This window comes from Podarcis gaigeae (assembly GCF_964106915.1).
Source record: "Podarcis gaigeae genome assembly, chromosome: 3".
NCBI lineage: Eukaryota > Metazoa > Chordata > Lepidosauria > Squamata > Lacertidae > Podarcis > Podarcis gaigeae.
The window spans coordinates 97,083,502-97,100,947 of record NC_139680.1 but is presented as its reverse complement, the minus strand read 5'-3'; the positions used below and the strand labels follow the sequence as shown (position 1 = coordinate 97,100,947).

At 41.6% G+C, this 17,446-nt stretch overlaps 1 protein-coding gene across 3 annotated transcripts in view; it reads right to left on the bottom strand.

The window, feature by feature from the left end:
* Positions 1–11,558: 11,558 nt before the first annotated feature.
* The window catches only part of INTS7 (integrator complex subunit 7), a 41,258-nt gene continuing 35,370 nt past the window's right edge, over positions 11,559–17,446 (bottom strand). For 2 of the 3 annotated variants that reach the window (XM_083733193.1, XM_083733191.1), the window contains 3 exons: positions 17,099–17,197; positions 14,454–14,639; positions 11,559–13,822 (listed from right to left, as the gene is read on the bottom strand). In XM_083733193.1, the coding sequence (XP_083589319.1) occupies positions 13,529–13,822; positions 14,454–14,639; positions 17,099–17,197 (579 nt within the window). In that variant the 3' untranslated portion in view covers positions 11,559–13,528. Of the gene's footprint in view, positions 13,823–14,453; positions 14,640–15,818; positions 16,936–16,991; positions 17,198–17,446 lie in introns of those variants that run through there. The other variant, XM_083733192.1, reaches the window with a different exon arrangement.

Sequence of the window (17,446 nt, the reverse complement as noted above, 5' to 3'; positions counted from 1 at the left end):
GCATTCTGTATCATTCACAATTCTATTTCACATCAGTGTCATTTTCCATATCTATTAAGCTTTGTATATCCTTTATGCTTTTCTATTATTATTATTGTTGTTGTTGTTGTTGTTCTATTGTTGGGACGCGGGTGGCGCTGTGCTCTAAACCACTGAGCCTCTTGGGCTTGCCAGGAAGGTTGGTGGTTCGAACCCTTTGACGGGGTGAGCTCCCTTTGTTCTCTCCCAGCTCCTGCCAACCTAGCAGTTTGAAAGCACTCCAGTGCAAGTAGATAAATAGGTACCGCTGTCGTGGGAAGATAAACGGCGTTTGTGTGCTCTGGCACTTGTCATGGTGTCCCATTGTGCCAGAAGCAGTTTAGTCATGCTGGCTGCATAACCTGGAAAAGCTCCCTGTGGACAAACACTGGCTCCCTTGGCCTGAAAGCGAGATGAGCGCCACAAACCCCTAGTTGCCTTTGGCTGGACTTAACCGTCCAGGGGACCTTTACTTTTTTTAAAACCTAAACCACTGCAATATATTTAAACTGTATATATTTTTTATTAAAAATAAATAAATATTAACGGAGTAATTTGTTTCAGTCACATGCAATTGTTTGTGGGTTTTCTTGGACTGTAAGCTTTCCTCCGTTTACCCAGGTTGCTACTGAGCAAAATCTAACTTTGACTGGGATCCAATGGCTGCAAGTGTGTTGGCCTGACTTTGGCTTTGGCATGGCCTGTGCTGACCTTGATTTAGATCACGAACTAACAGCACACAAAGAGGCCTGTATGTCAGTTATGCTCAGGGCTAAACTGGAGGTTATTCCCACTGTGTGAATGCAATTAACATTTGGACTGAATGCAAGTTAGACCGGAACAAAATTAGGGTGCAAACCTATTAAAGTAGCCAGATTCTCTTTGAAGCACTTTTGCATTTATAGATGATGTTGATCAGAAGTACTAAAAGGGAGGGGAAAGGTCACAGAGAGCAGGCTTGCCCGATACGCAAGTCTTGTGGCAGGCAAAATGGACAGAGGCAGCTGCAGGAACGGTACAAGGACAGGCCAACTTCACCATCACATGGCAATTACAACGGCCAGCCATGGGATTAAGGCGGATGCACGTCTCCATAAATTTAATACGGTTAAATTCAGGAGGCAACATTTTCCGTTCTTCAAAAAGCTGCGACTTGAACTGTGCAAACTGAATTTCCAGTGCTCCTGCACCGATAGCCAGCTGCTGGTTAAATCAAGTTCAGCTTAGTAGTGACTGGCATTAAGCTCAGACAAACCCATCCTTGCAAATTAAATCAGTTTTTCGCACAGGAAATTGTTTGCAGCGGTTGACATACGTAGGGACATGTTTTAGGCCTGCATTTGACCTGAGTAGAGGCTATAGGAAGGGCACTCGGTGGCTCTGTGGTAAGAAAATGCATTTCCAAACATGATTATTCCCTGTACTGTAGTCTGCAATCAAACTGAGTGCCTGTATGTATGTATTTTTATTGTGCTTATATAAGTTGATGATTTAACTGAATCGCCATGGAGACTTAACTTCTCCTTCCCACCCCAGAACAGCCAAAGTCGCTACCCAAGAAAGAAAATAAACAATATTTGATTAAATACATGAAAATGAGAAAGTTGAGGTGATTTTAATCTGTTTTAGTATTTTAACTTTTTTGTGTTTTAAAGTATACTTGAGATTTCTTTTGATTTCACTTTTTTGTCTTTTGTAGTGTTGTTGTAAAGTATACTTGAGATTTCTTTTGATTTCACTGTTTTGTCTTTTGAGTGTTGTTGTTTTTTTTTAACAATCAAGTGATGTATACATTTTATGAAGTAAATAAATGATTAATATTAATATTTACAGATAAATGTAAATCTAATTTATTGCATTTTTAGTTATCCAATAATCAACATTCTCTGGGAAATGTACAGTATATGATTTTTAAAAACCAATAAAACTGTATGATCCAAAATATGGTGCTAAAAAGCAGTATTTTAAAGCAATCAATATACATCAGAAACCCTATTTGGGCCCTCTGCTTATGTGTTTAACCTACATGTAAGCATGGAGAGTGGAAACGATCATGCTTAACAGTGCCTCCACCACCCTCCAAGTCATGGAAGCTCTGAAACTTATTTATTTTTAAAAATGACAATTTTTTTTTAAAAAACCCCAAATACAGGAATTTGCTGGTTCCTAAACAAGGTGCAATTTCAGTGTCTCCTCTTGGGAAATGCAGCTAGCAGAATGCATGAGGAAATATGCCAGTGATAACAAGCACTCAAAGCAAAATAAATTTAGAATGACAGTTGGCATGCTTCTTCAGAGGTGGAGACATAATGGCACTAACTAGGATCAAGAAGCCATCGTGACACGCCACAAGGAAGTCATTTGGGACTTGGCAGAGGCAGCAACACCAAAACCACGGCATCCTCTGATGGAATAAGTTTCTGACCTGCAGTGTTGAAAAGCCAACGCTCATTCTGACAGGCAAAAGGACTAGAGAGAGGAAGGTGCCTTGGAGGAGCACCGCTACCACAGATTTAGACCTGCTTTCCGGGATCTCAGGCAAGAGAGGCCTTTCCCATCACCTGATCCTTTTTCTAACTACAGATACTGGAGATCGAGTCTGGGACTTTCCCCATATGGCCCAAAATGAAAAGTTGGTTCAAACAATGTAGAAATCTAGCAGGACATGGCTGCCTCGGGCAACTGATTAAAGCCTCATGAAAGGGCAGCAAATTATTATCATTTAATGTACAGTGGTACCTCGGGTTAAGTACTTAATTCGTTCCGGAGGTCCATACTTAACCTGAAACTGTTCTTAACCTGAAGCACCACCTTACCTAATGGGCTCTCCTGCTGCCGCCGCGCTGCCGGACCCCGATTTCTGTTCTTATCCTAAAGCAAAGTTCTTAACCTGAAGCACTATTTCTGGGTTAGCGGAGTGTGTAACCTGAAGTGTATGTAACCTGAAGCGTATGTAACCCGAGGTACCACTGTACGTCTGCTGCCTAGAAGGGGAAAGAACCGTTTGTGGGATGTCCTGCCCCAGATGTCAAAATATCCTGGTTGATCTTGGGTACTATGACTTGAGGGTTGCCATTTGATGCTTTGCCTCATGCAGCAAAATGGCTTGTGCCAGCCCTGACTATTTTGTCAGCCTCATTACCAGCTACGTACATTAAATGACTCAGGACCGCAACACGAGAGCGGGCCTTCTCTGCAGTGGCTCCCCGTCTGTGGAATGCTTTCCTCAGGGAGGTTCGACTGGTGCCTTCATTATACACCTTTATACGTCGGGCCAAAACATTCCTTTTTAACCAGGCCTTTGGTTTATTTGATTCAATATCCTATGCCCTTTTTTAATTTTTTTTTTTTTTTGAGGGGAGAGTTATTGGGTTGTTGTTTTTATTTTGAATATGGAATTTATAGTTTTATATTTTGATTTTATTCTGTAAACGGCCTTGAGACCTGTGGGTATAGGGCGGTATATAGATTTAATAGATAATAATACTACTAAATAATATTACTAAATCTGAGCATTTGCAGATGATCTAGTATTGACTTTGCAACAGCCAGACACTAGTACTAAAAGAGTATTAGAGCTAATCGAGACTTTTGGTCAAGTAGCAGGATTCAAACTTAATAAACAGAAAACGAAAGTGTTAGAAAAAAACTTAACTACAGAGGAAAGAGAGAGATTTCAGAGTGAAACAGGTCTGGAAATAACGAAAAAAGTGAAATACCTGGGGGTAAACTTAACATCTAAAGACAATTATGAAAAATGCTGGTCAGAAGTAAAGAAAGATCTAGAAATATGGTCAAGGTTGAAACTCTCCTTGTTAGGCCGAATTGCTACTATCAAGATGAATGTATTGCCTAGAATGTTGTTTTTATTTCAAACCTTACAAATATTGGACAAGATGGACTGTTTCAAGAAGTGGCAGAAAGATATATCAAAATTTGTCTGGCAGGGCAAAAAGCCCAGAATAAAATTTAAGATTCTAACTGATGCAAAAGACAGAGGGGGGTTTGCCCTGCCGGACTTAAGACTCTATTATGAATCGGCAGCTTTTTGCTGGTTGAAAGACTGGCTACTTCTTGAGAATACAGACATTTTGGATTTGGAAGGGTATGACAATAGCTTTGGTTGGCATGCATATCTATGGTATGACAAGGTAAAGGTATATAAGGGTTTCAAAAACCATATTGTCAGAAAAGCATTATACAATGTCTGGATTAGATATAAGGATCTGTTGGAAAGTAAAACTCCCAGGTGGTTGTCACCAATGGAAGCTAAGGGGGTTAAAAAACTTAATATGGAATCTAAATGGCCAAAATATTGTGAAATTCTAGAATATGAAGGCGAAAGGGTTAAACTTCAGAGTTATGAGAAATTAAAGTCCAAAGTTAGAGATTGGTTACATTACCATCAGATAAACGAGACATTCAAACAAGACAGGAAAATAGGATTTCAGAAGGAGAGGTCAAAGTTAGAAACAGAACTGTTAGAACCCAATACTAAGAATCTGTCAAGAATGTATAATCTGCTGTTAAAATGGAATACACAGGATGAAACGGTGAAATCAGCTATGATTAAATGGGCACAAGACATTGGTCATGACATTATGTTTGCCGACTGGGAGCAGTTATGGACCACTGGTGTTAAATTTACGGCATGTAATGCCTTAAAAGAAAACATAATGAAAATGATCTACAGGTGGTACATGACCCCAGTCAAACTTGCAAAAATCTATCATTTGCCCAATAACAAATGTTGGAAATGTAATGAGACGGAAGGTACTTTTTATCACCTTTGGTGGACCTGCCCGAGGGTCAAAGCCTTCTGGGAAATGATCTATAATGAAATTAAGAAAGTCCTTAAGTGGACCTTTCCTAAGAAACCTGAGGCTTTTCTCCTGGGCATGGTTGGCCAATTGGTGCCAAAGAAGGACAGGACTTTTTTTATGTACGCTACCACAGCAGCAAGAATTCTTCTGGCAAAGTATTGGAAGATGCAAGAACTACCTACTCTGGAAGAATGGCAGAGAAAGGTGATTGACTTTATGGGACTGGCAGAGATGACCGGCAGAATCCGCGACCAGGGGAAAAAGACAGTGGAAGAAGACTGGAAGAAATTTAAAATGTATCTCAAAAATTGTTGTAAAATTGAGGACGGTTAGATGTCAAGGGGTAAGAAGTAGAGAATTACAGCTGTAACTAATAAATTAAGGAAAACTTAATGAAAGGGAATTAAATGGATAAATGGATTGACGGGTTGCTAAAAAATTGTAAAATAAGGATGCAGTGAAAGGGAGGTATGGGGAAGTCGGATGAAAGAAGGTATACGAAAATAAGATTGTGAAATTATATATGTTTGTTTTTGTTTTAGTTTGTCTTTATTATGTGTTGTGCTTGTCTTTTTTGTATGTGTTTAAAAAATTGAATTAAAAAAATATTTTTTTAAAAAAAGAACCGTTTGTGGGATGTCCTGCCCCAGATGTCAAAATATCTTGGTTGATCTTGGGTACTATGACTTGAGGGTTGCCATTTGATGCTTTGCCTCATGCAGCAAAATGGCTTGTGCCAGCCCTGACTATTTTGTCAGCCTCATTACCAGCTACGTACATTAAATGACTCAGGACCGCAACACGAGAGCGGGCCTTCTCTGCAGTGGCTCCCCGTCTGTGGAATGCTTTCCTCAGGGAGGTTCGACTGGTGCCTTCATTATACACCTTTATACATCGGGCCAAAACATTCCTTTTTAACCAGGCCTTTGGTTTATTTGATTCAACATCCTATGCCCTTTTTAAATGTTTTGGTTTTTTTTGAGGGGAGAGTTATTGGGTTGTTGTTTTTATTTTGAATATGGAATTTATAGTTTTATATTTTAATTTTATTCTGTAAACGGCCTTGAGACCTGTGGGTATAGGGCGGTATATAGATTTAATAGATAATAATACTACTAAATAATATTACTAAATTACTAAATAATATTACTAAACAATATAACTAGGGTCCTTCTGCATGCAAACCATGTTCTCTACCACTGAACTATGGACTCTTTGTCCAAGGAAAGACCCAGCCCCCTGTGTGCACTGCCTCTCTATTGAGGTTCTCCTCTCCCTCCAATCTTGCTTTCACCAACAGACAATATTTTAGAAGGGGATCCACCAAGGATTGTGTCTGCCCCTGCCTGGTGTAAACCTGGCACCGGTTCCCTATCTTGCTTATGCCAGACTACGTTCATCACCTGAGACCCTGCTTCTTGTCCCCCCTCTGAGAGAGATTTGGAGGGTGGCAACACAAGAATGGGCCTTTTCAGTGGTGGCTCCCCAAATGCAGCTTGCTCTCCTCAGATAAAGTTGCATGGTGCCATCATAGGATCAACTTCTTCGCCAGGAAAAGTCATTCCTGCTCACCCTAGAATTTGGCTTTTAACTGGGGGTCATAAGGTATGATATACCCAAGTCCATAATGGTAGGATGGGGAAAGATTTGTTATTTTTATGTTTTTGAAGGATGGGCACATTTAGGCAATGAATGCTCCTTTTAACTTTGTGATATTTTTTAATCTTTGTACAGTGGTACCTCGGGTTACAGACGCTTCAGGTTACAGACTCCGCTAACCCAGAAATAGTACCTTGGGTTAAGAACTTTGCTTCAGGATGAGAACAGAAATTGTGCGGCGGCAGCAGTGGGAGGCCCCATTAGCTGAAGTGGTGCTTCAGGTTAAGAACAGACCTCCAGAACGAATTAAGTTCTTAACCCGAGGTACCACTGTATCCCGTCTGCTTTTATAATTGTAAGCAGCTTTGAGATGTTTTTGTAAGCGACAAATAAACATCATAAGGAATAAGAGACAACACACTGCGTGCTTTGTGCTGTTCAACTACAACTTCCATCTGCCCTGACCACAGGCCATTCTGGTTGAGGCTGATGGGAGTTGGCGCCCAACATCAAGAGGACAACCCTTTGGCGATCTCTGCGCTATAGTTGTGGCAGAATGTTGGGAAACTGGTTTCATTTAGAGAGGCAAGATTGTCATCACAACCGATGGGCTGCCTGCGAGGTCCAAAACACATTGCCCAGAATTGAGGGGATTTCAAACAATGAGAGTCAGGTTACTCAATATTTTCCCTATGAATGTTTCCTCATTTGGGGGGTGGCCCTCATTAACATGGGAGAAAGTCATGGGACACTGATGGGTGGGGTCAACAATCTGCCCCTAATGACCCCCCCCCCGAGCTATAAAACAACTCACCAAGCATCAAGCCTGCTTCTTCCCAAGTCAAGCAACAGAGTGAAGTTTGGAGGGTAGCTTTTCCAGACTGAGCGACCTTCTTAACACCTTGAGAACTGGCTTTCCATCTTCCTGGCTCTTCCTCCTTGGCTGATCTGCCTCATGTAAGAGGATTTCATATTATGCAAACACACAGATTCTGCTACCAGAAATAAATTAGGAAAATTTAGCAAATGTATGCATGGTTATCCATTGGGGGGCGGGGAGAGAAATTTATTAGTGCAGGAATCCAGGCTTTGCTGATTTCTCATTAATAAGTCTTTCCTGTATGGCAGAGGTGTCAGATTTTCAGTCCCACTTGAGATTATTGCTGAGGCCCACCAGTCACAAAAGGGTGGCAGATGGAGGCAGAATTCAGCAATCGGCCAGTAATTACCAACATAATTTTTCTACCAATATCTAAAGCATTTTTGGAAATTGCTAGATTCTTTGCCACAGCATTTTCCTCATGTTAAGTTCCACTGCTCAGCTTTCTTCAGGCACACTCTGCATAAATGTGAAATCCATGTGTGTGGGGGGTGTGTGTGTGTGTTGTCTTCTGCAAACCTTGGGATCACCTTGAGAACAGCAATACCACCCTCTTATTCATTTTTCAGTAGGCCTCATTTTTGCAGCATTTTTTTTGTAAGAATGCTGTAATTTAAGTGCATTAGGAAATACAGGGTAAACTTCAGTTCCTTTTAGCAGTTACAGTCGTACCTTGGTTCTCGAATGGAATCCGTTCTGGGAGTCCGTTCGACTCCTGAAACGGTTTGAAAACCAAGGCATGGATTCTGATTGGCTGCAGGAGCTTCTTGCACTCAAGCGGAAGCCTCGTTCGATGTTCGGCTTCCAAAAAACATCCACAAATTGGAACACTCACTTCTGGGTTTGCGACGTTCAGGAGCAGATTTGTTTGACAACTAAGGCATTTGACTACCAAGGTTCCCCTGTACTTTTATTGGTTCCTATTACAGTGTATAATAATATATTTCTGAGCAAGAATATATTTTTTGGTGGAGAGTCAAGGGCTTCCACACCTCCTCTTGATCCTCTGTCTCCCAGGACCAGGAGAGACTGAAGTGGGAGGAGCAGGAGGTGACATGCAGGCAGAGTCTTCTCTCGCTTGCACACAGCTCCGGTAGGGGAGATCCAAAAGCCAAGGTTGGGACCTCTCTGTTGTGGCAACTGCCACATTGGGTGCACACCTTGTTAGTATTTTCATTCTCCATTGCTGCTGGATCACCTAGGAGTAGCTGAGAGACGTAGGACCTATAGACACGCCTTCTCCTAACTTGTAAGTGTACTTTTGACAATAAAAAGTTAATTCTTCCCGCTGGACAGATCGCATCGCAATACTTATAGCATCACGATACTGGAGGGACACTTATTTCCCACCCTTGGTCCACTCCCATCCATGATCTATTGTAAAGCTGTTATAGCATATGGTGGCTATGGGCATGAACAGGAAATCTTTCAGAGTGTCTCCTTTACCACAAACTTGCTAGACAATTACAGGCAATAAATTCTCAGTCTTGCCCCTACCCCACTGGGAAGATGGAGGTAACATTCACCAACATTATAGAGCTATTGTGAAAATTACTGAAATGATATATATTCTCATGAGATGTTCTACAGAAGTGGTGGCATTAGTAATCTCGAAGAAGAGAATCTCTAGCACTGATATAAGAGATTCAGAGTAGGCTATATATAATTTGCCTTTTTTCTCTATGCAAATGGAAAGCTGCTCTATGCCGAATGTTCCCTTTTATGTGTTCGTCTTTTGGACAATCAGCATTTGCATTCTGAATGGCTGCTTACTGGGAAATATTTTTGCAAGCCTCTTTTAATATGCAACCTCGTTTCCATGTTGTGAAGATAACCTTCAAAATGCATTATATAATAAAATCACAATTCTAAGATTTTGTAAAATTCTGATTTTATGCAAGACAAACAGTTCTTCAAGGTGCTTGAAATATGAAGCAAAGAAACATTTGCAGTAGGTCCTTAAAATCCAGCACAGCTGATGTGCAATAGCTTCCCCCAGACTTGACCATTCCTGAGAGAACAAATGAAATAAATACAACAGAATTTGGTCAAGGAAAAGAAGTCCTAACTTGCATACAATGCTTGAATTCATGATCACGTATGTGCTTACCTAAAGTCTCGTCCCTAGAAGTTTACCCACAAAGGAACACAGATTGTGGGATGAAAGAGATTCCCCATCCCTGATCATAATGTGTGGGTCATAACTGCAGATAAAACACTCAGGCAAGAAATTTCCTATGACCCAGATCACTATGCTTTTCAGTGGAGGCAGCTGTATGCAGAAGTATTGCTGCCTCTGACCAGGATATCTGGCTCAAGCTTGAGGCTGGGGCCATGACTCCAAGGACTCCAGATGCTGATGTTGGTCATGGCTCCGTTTTCATCAGCCTCAGAACTTCAGACATAAGGCCCATAAAACCCTGAATTAAGTATCTTTCTTAAAAGTGCAGCTACACAAAAATGAGGAAAAAATATTGAATTTCTTCCCTGCTTTGAATTCTATTGCCTTTCAGCCAGTCCACCCTGTTTGAAATCCCATCTCCAGCTACGGCTATTTCTGATGCACCGGAGGAAGGAACCAACATGAAAATCTGTATTATTCTGTATGTGGGAACTGCCTAATCATCATAATGGATTACACATTTTTTTTAAAAAAGCTTACCACTCCATATCTTTCTTCCTCCAATGGTTCCAACTTGTAGAATTTACCTCCGTGCTTGTATGCAGAAATTCTAGCTTCATCTCTGCTCCCCTTACTTCCCAGGTTTATTTTACCAATGTCCCTAAAGGCCAACCAACATCAGAGTATTTTCTAACCATGTTTCAGCTCCTTCTTCTTGCTCCTGGTATCACACTTTCCTTTTCTGCTTTCCATGGTCATAAATGAGCATGAATTGGATTGTCATATATGGCTATTAAGACAACGGACAACTTTTCTTCTTGAGCAAAGTTAAGAGATTATGCAAAACCATTCACCTACCATTTCAACTGGGCACCATATACTACACCATAAAGCAGAATTATGCCAATTTAAACAGTCATGGGTTTCCCCAAAGATTCCTGCGGACTGTAATTTGTTATGGGTGCTAAGAGTTGTTAGGCAATCCCTGTACTCCTCACAGAGCTACAATTCCCAGAGTTGTCAGGATTAAACCAAAAATTTGCTAGCCCACATTGATTCCATTACTGATTTCAGACCAATTAAAGACTTCCAAGACCTCCTAGAGTCGGTGGAGAGACAGCTAAGTGTCATCAGCATGTTGAAGATATCCAACTCCAAATCACCCCTAGCAGTCTCATGTAGAAACAAAGGGATGCTCAGTATTCCAGCAGTGGGGTAAGTGGCTTCTAAACAAGTCCAGTATCTATAGGTACAGAACTCCTTTTTCAATTAAGTAAATTTAGGGAAAGAGGAGTCCTGAAGGGAAATAGCTTATTCAATCAGAAATTGGATTTTTCAGCACAAGGTGGAAATATTCAGGGATTCCCCATGGTCTGCTGATAGTATGCACACCTAGCTCCAGTGACCTCTATGTAACTTGGGTGAAAAGCCTTTGGATTGGGTTTACATAGGTTTGACTTCATCTAAGTCAGTGCTAGACGAAGGTGGCTAAAAGATAAAAATGGGGAACAAACTGTGAAGCTAGCCAGCTGATCAACACGAAGCTCCATCTACCTACGTATGTCAAGCAGCACATTTCCCACTGCTTGCTGTCAGAGGCAGCGTCAGAAATTTGCCAGGCGCATTTGGCTGGCTATCGGCCACTTGCGATCAAGTGAAGATGCCTGGGTGCCAGGAATGGCGGCTGACATGTCCACCATCTGGAGGTGCATGCCTGGGGATCATTGGATCTGCACTCTTTTCACACGCTAATACCCCATTCTGTAGAATTCTATCCATTATCTTTTATCTGCACATTCAGAATGAATTTCAGGACCCAAAAAAGTCATATTGAAAAATATGACTTTCAAGTCGTCTGGCCCCAAAATGGAAACTAGGCATTCTGTTTCAGCAACTGTAACCCATTTGGCACCTAGTTTATATATCTGAGTTTCTAACACTGGAGATTATTCATAATTTGCAAAATCAACATGCTGGGGACAGAAGAGGTGAAATGTTTCTTTGTTAAATTGGAGAGACACTTTGAAACCCAAGGCAGCCAGTGAATCAAGTATTGGAGTTTAAAGAATGCCAATGTCTTTTTTCCCCACAAGAAGTTCTGGTTTTGCTGATCAGATTCAAATGGGAAACAAATGGTTTATTAGGATATTCTATACATAAAAGGAGGCATTTGCTTGATGTAAGATGAAGTAAGAAACTACATCTGAGTAGTTTATAAAAAAGGAGCATGTTGCAAGTAACCTCTAAACCCACCCCCCAGTATTTACAATGAAAGAAACCCTCAACCTGCATACCTGTATCATCAAGAGCTGAGTGAACTTCTCACATCTGAAAGCAAGAGGAATGGACACATTGCAAGTTCAGTAAGAGAATGCAAAGTCAATTTCTTCCTGCACAGCTATGGCATGCACTCCACCAACCATAAGAGTATTTAATGGAAGAAGGCTCTCCAGTCACAACTCTGGTACAGAATAAAGCAGGGAATTATTAGTATTAGAATTATTTTCATCCTGCCTTTCAGGATACCAAATGCTTCCAAGCCTTACTGGTAAAATTAAAGTACTTTATAACGTATGTTTGCTTTTTTAAAAATAACAGGATTCTTCTCATTGGATAGCCGGCCTGGAGGTGGTAGGGGCAAGAGTCCATGTGGAGCAGGCTCCAAGATCATTACTTGTCTCCTTGCTCTCTTGAAGTAACTCATAATACCATACAAAATATACCCTCTTTAGGTAACAGGGTACAGGGCCTGGTCATCTGTTGCACTTCAAGCTGCATTTTGCTTTAGAATGAGTTGCCTCTTCCAAAAAACAAAAACAAAACCCTATTAAAAAGTACTCACGTAGCTTCAATGCGCATTTCCTTCATATTGTTGTTAAAAGAAGAACAGTTATAACACAACCCTTTCTGATCTTTCAACTTTCTAACCTTTCAAAGATGAATATTTTCTGGGGGACTTTGTGTTGGGGGGCGGGGCAAGGATCCCAATCAATCTGAAATGCCTTTTCCTATAAAGCAAGACAATCTCCCTTTCCCCACAATGGCATAGCTCAAGCATTATTATATAGAGAAGCAACAAATATGAGCAGCTGCAAGATTCAGAGGCATTAAAGAACACCACCCTGATATTTGGAATGATATCCAAAACTCGTTCTAACTTAGCAGCATTCAAAACGATTGCTTACATTTAACCACCCAGAATGTCTGGACGTTTGTTGGAACTTTTTGCATTTGTAGATGTACTGAATAACACAGAGGAACACAGTTTTGCATACATGAAAACCCAATGCAATTTGAAAGACTAAATGTAGAATCGAAAGTCATGCTCCTCAGGAAGTGGCAACTGGATTACTCAAACAGCCAATATGTTGGGATGCAACCCAGGAAATTCTTGCAGACCTTTCACTGCTCACTATCTTCCAATTGGAAGCCATCAACAACGATGCAAAGGGAAACCAACTTGGCCCATTCTTATATGAGGCGTTAAAGTGGCTTTTCCATTGTGTGTGGTGGAATGCAGGTTACAAGGCACACGGAAAGCACAATAAAACAGTGAATGGGTGGATCATGTAATGGGGCCAGATTTCAGTTCATCACACCATCCTAAAATCTGTGCTGAATGATGGCGAGAAGAGCTGGGTATGTGATGAAGCCATAAAAACATGGATTTAGCCCCCCTCAGGCCCTTAGTGACCCACATCACATGAACAGGGCCATAAGAACCTGAAAAAGGCTTTAAAGTACATAACCAAGGCTTTGTTCTGCTTTAGCAAATTTCTGCACTCCACTGCTAGAGCAATTTTGGTGGCATGGTGGAAACAGCGTGAACTGTGAGCAGAGCCACTTCATTCAACCAGCTTGTTATATGGAGTGCCTCAAGAGGATTGGGTTTCAGTGACCGAGCTGCATTTTATAGGTGTGATCATTGCAGTTGCCAAGGAAGGAAGGAAGGAAGGAAGGAAGGAAGGAAGGAAGGAAGGAAGGAAGGAAGGAAGGACAGCATCATGGGAAACAGATGGGGGAAATGACAATGTCCACATAAAATGGAATGCCTTTCACATGGGCTGATGAATGATAAGAACAGTGCTAAAAACGGGAATAGGCAGTTCGTTGCTGTGGCTGTGGCTGTTGTGGTGGCTGCTGTCCTTGCTGTTGCTGAAGTCGAATTTGCTGGGAGTACGGATCTTCAAGAGACTTAATCAACAGAGTGGTTTTGGGCCCCGTCTTCCATATGATACCATTGAGATCTCTAACAGAAGACTCCACTGTGATGCTGTGGGTGCCAACAATAATAAAGTTCAAGAGGAACTGTGTGCTGAAGTAATCGTTGTGAGGCTCAACCATCTGCTCCATCTCATTTGTCAGGCTGTCAATGGGCATCTGGGAAAGAAAACAGGAGTAGGAATGGCATTTTCCACAGCTTCTCTAAGGGGGTGTTCAATGTTTCAATTCTGTCATATAAGCAAAGGTTTGGCTCACAGAGGACAATATCAGAACTGTTGTCCTTTGCTTTTGTTCAGCATGTCTAAGCAAAATGTAAGAAGCCATTTAGCGCTCTCTGCTAAAGCTATTGCAAACTGCTCAGCTGTTCATAGCAGGGCTTGGGAACCTCTAAGTGATTAGCCATCCCAAGTGATCAGCATTCTCTTACTTGAGCAGATTTGCTTCCTGCTGCCAGACAGCTGTGTGTTCTTAGTCGATTGTAATGTTAGGACTTTTCAGTGCTACTGCCAAGACAGCAAGTGTGGAAAAGGATTATCTGTTCCACCTTCCCCTTTCCACCGAGATGCAAATACACAAGGCGCAGGCTTTTTCCCATGGGGATATGAACACAAGATCTTACTTACAGGTTTTATCTTCAAAGAACCTGCCAGAAATGCCTACACACCCACACACCCCTCCCCCGCTGAGATTAAAATCCTCGCCACCCAACAGCAGAAAATGATATTTCCATTTAAATTCTTCATAGGTTTCAGACACTGTAAAATGGTGACAGTATGCAACTCCATACCTTGTACTCTTGCCCAGATTTGGTCTGCAGTGTTGAAGATACATTTAGACAGATTGACTGAATCTTGCGGAAAAGGCCTGGTTTGGAGCCATGCTGAACCACTCCTTCTACCTTCAATGCCATTTGCTGGTTATTCTGAACGACAATGGGCTCAGCAGGGTTGCGTGGGGATGGTGACAGGGCAAGCTGAAGTACAGATAAAATAAAGAAAGCAACTGAAACAAGAAGCACATGGAAGATGGCGAGGGATATTACAATGCTCAAGATATAATCAACACAATTTATGATCAGGGCATTCATTGCATGAGTAGTGCACTGTCAGAAAAAAAATACACGTTTTCAAGCACTCCAAACTTGAAATGCATTTTCTCTAAACTGAATTGCAGCTAACTTTTCTGTTAGAACGTTATTTTACACAATGAAGATGCTGTCCTTAATACCTCCATATTAGGGCAGCTTTAATATTTCAGTACAATCAAGCAGTAAAGCTTTCTCTGCACTTTGGGCAGCAGCTGGAAGGCTGGATGACAGCCTAAAAACTGTGTTTGAAACCAAGCAGGAAATCAGCCTTTGGCTAATTAAACAATCTATGGTCTTTTGAACTGTGAGAAGGGTATTGTTTTTGTTTGTTGCTATGTTATGTATTTTTGTGTTTTTATATTCCAAACAGCCCTGTTACCCCAACCAGAGAGACGACTTATGCTCTGGGGCATGGATTCTCCAACATTTGATAATCTTTCAAGTAAGCTTTTTTGCTTGTTAAGAGCCCTTAGCTTTTGACTCTGACAATCTTAAGTACACATACTCTAAACGACTCCAAATAGACATTAAGTCACTGCTGTTGACACAGGCAACTGATTAGCCGAAGGAGTCCTGAAGGAAGTTCCATGAGTCTGCTGTAAAGAGAAACCTTAGCAGATGTACCTGCTAAGGTACTTCTGGCAGGCTTCTTGGTGAGTTTCAGAAAGCTAGCAAAGACCTTCCTTTCTGGCAAAGTATGTGCTCTTTGGGGAGCAATCCTGGATCTCTCTCTCTCTCTCTCTCTCTCTCTCTCTCTGTGTGTGTGTGTGTGTGTGTGTATTAATTAAGCTTTGTGGCAAATTTGTTTGTTGCTTGATATTGTAATTACAAACTTCATCTCACTACTGTTTTTACTATTATTTACTTAACTGAAGTATCTGTAACTTGCCACTGGCCTAAAAATCTCAAAAGTTATGATTCCAGATGCCAGGGTACAAGCCTTAGAAAATGAAATTACATGAACCAGTAGTCAGGGCATACAAAGCAGCCTTACTCACATGCAAGACCGTGTCCCCATCTTAACTCTGTTTTGCCTACTCTGATGGGCAGTTCTTTAGATCTTTGGCAGCTAGATTGTCAGTGGGGACAATCACTAGCCTGTAACCCTGGTGCTCAAAAGCTTGCACTGGCTGCCCATATACTAATGGGCCAGGTTCTAGAATATTGTCTTAATTGACATGGCCCTGAACAACATATATCCAGGACAGCTCAAGGGCTGCCTAATCCCTTATATCCCTAGCCCAGTCACTGTTAGTGGCTCTCCATGGTTCTGATGTTTGGCTCGAATCCATCAGAAACCATGAGTGTGGGATGATGGACCCATTTTGTGGAACTGCCTGCCAGTTGAGGTGATGCAGGGCCCCTTCCTGATGAACTTCTGGTGCCTACTGAAGACTTTTTTTATATATATCCCAGCAGGCATTTAAGTCTGACTGTACAGTTTTAATCAATTTTTACCTTTTCTATTTCCATTTTTTATTTACCTTTACCTATTTCTTGTACACTGCTTAGATAAGGTTGTAGTTAAGTGATACAACAACAACTTATTTATACTACTACAACAACAACTTATTTATACCCCGCCCATCCGGTTGGGTTTCCCCAGCCACTCTGGGTAGCTCCCAACAGAATATTAAAAACACGATAAAAGATCAAACATTAAAAACTTCCCTAAACAGGGCTGCCTTCAGATGTCTTCTAAAAGTCAGATAGTTGTTTATCTCCTTGACATCTGATGGGAGGGTGTTCCACAGGGCGGGTGCCACTACTGAGAAGGCCCTCTGTGACTCTCCATTTATACAGGGTTATGTTATGGACCTCCGTGAGCCGGATGGGCAGAGGGGCTTTGCTGAGGCTGCTCAGCTGATGCATGGGGAAGCTGTTAGGCGGGAAGCCTCTGTCCTCTTCAGGCTCTGGGGAGGGTCTTCTTGTGAGCCAGGAGGACACTCATGCAAATAGATTGTGTGTAAATGGGGAGTTGCTAGTAGGCATTGTTTAAATAAACAAACAAATAAAAGCTCTGGAAAAAATAACTGCTGTATTGGGTGCCATACAATCACTAACGGCTCCCATTCTCTCTCCTATAGAAGAGCCAGGGCCAAACAGAATGCAGTTAGCGATCTGAACAGAATCTCCCACTGAAAAATAGCAATAATTAAAGAATCAAAGCAGACGTAGGGATCTGCATGTCCAAATCCAATTACATTTTAACCTACAAACAGTGAGAAATTTGAGAGCTGGATTAGCAGCAATCCTCCTTCCCATTCCTCTTCCTGACAGCGAAGGGATTGTAGACATTTCTCTGCATTAACTGCAGTTAAAATTCGGTGACACCGTAAGCTTACCTTAATGCTAGTCGACTGCAGCTTCTGGAAAAAATACCTCTGGAATGACAAGGGAACTTTCAGCAAGGCAATGACTGCATTGCATAGACAAGCCGTGTGCTGGAACAAAACAATGCCAAGCCAGATCAGAACTAATCCTTTTTACAGCAGGGATCGGAAACAGAATGTACTTTGTGCATTAGCGTTGCATTCACTAGCACTTATTAGGAAGCCAAGACAATGCATCATCAAGAATATGGAAGAGCGCAGCCCTCACCAGCCTGGGGGGCTCCAGGTGTTTTAGACTACAGCTTCTATGACCTGATGAGAGTTGTAGTCCAAAACGTCTGATGGGCACCAGGCGGGAAT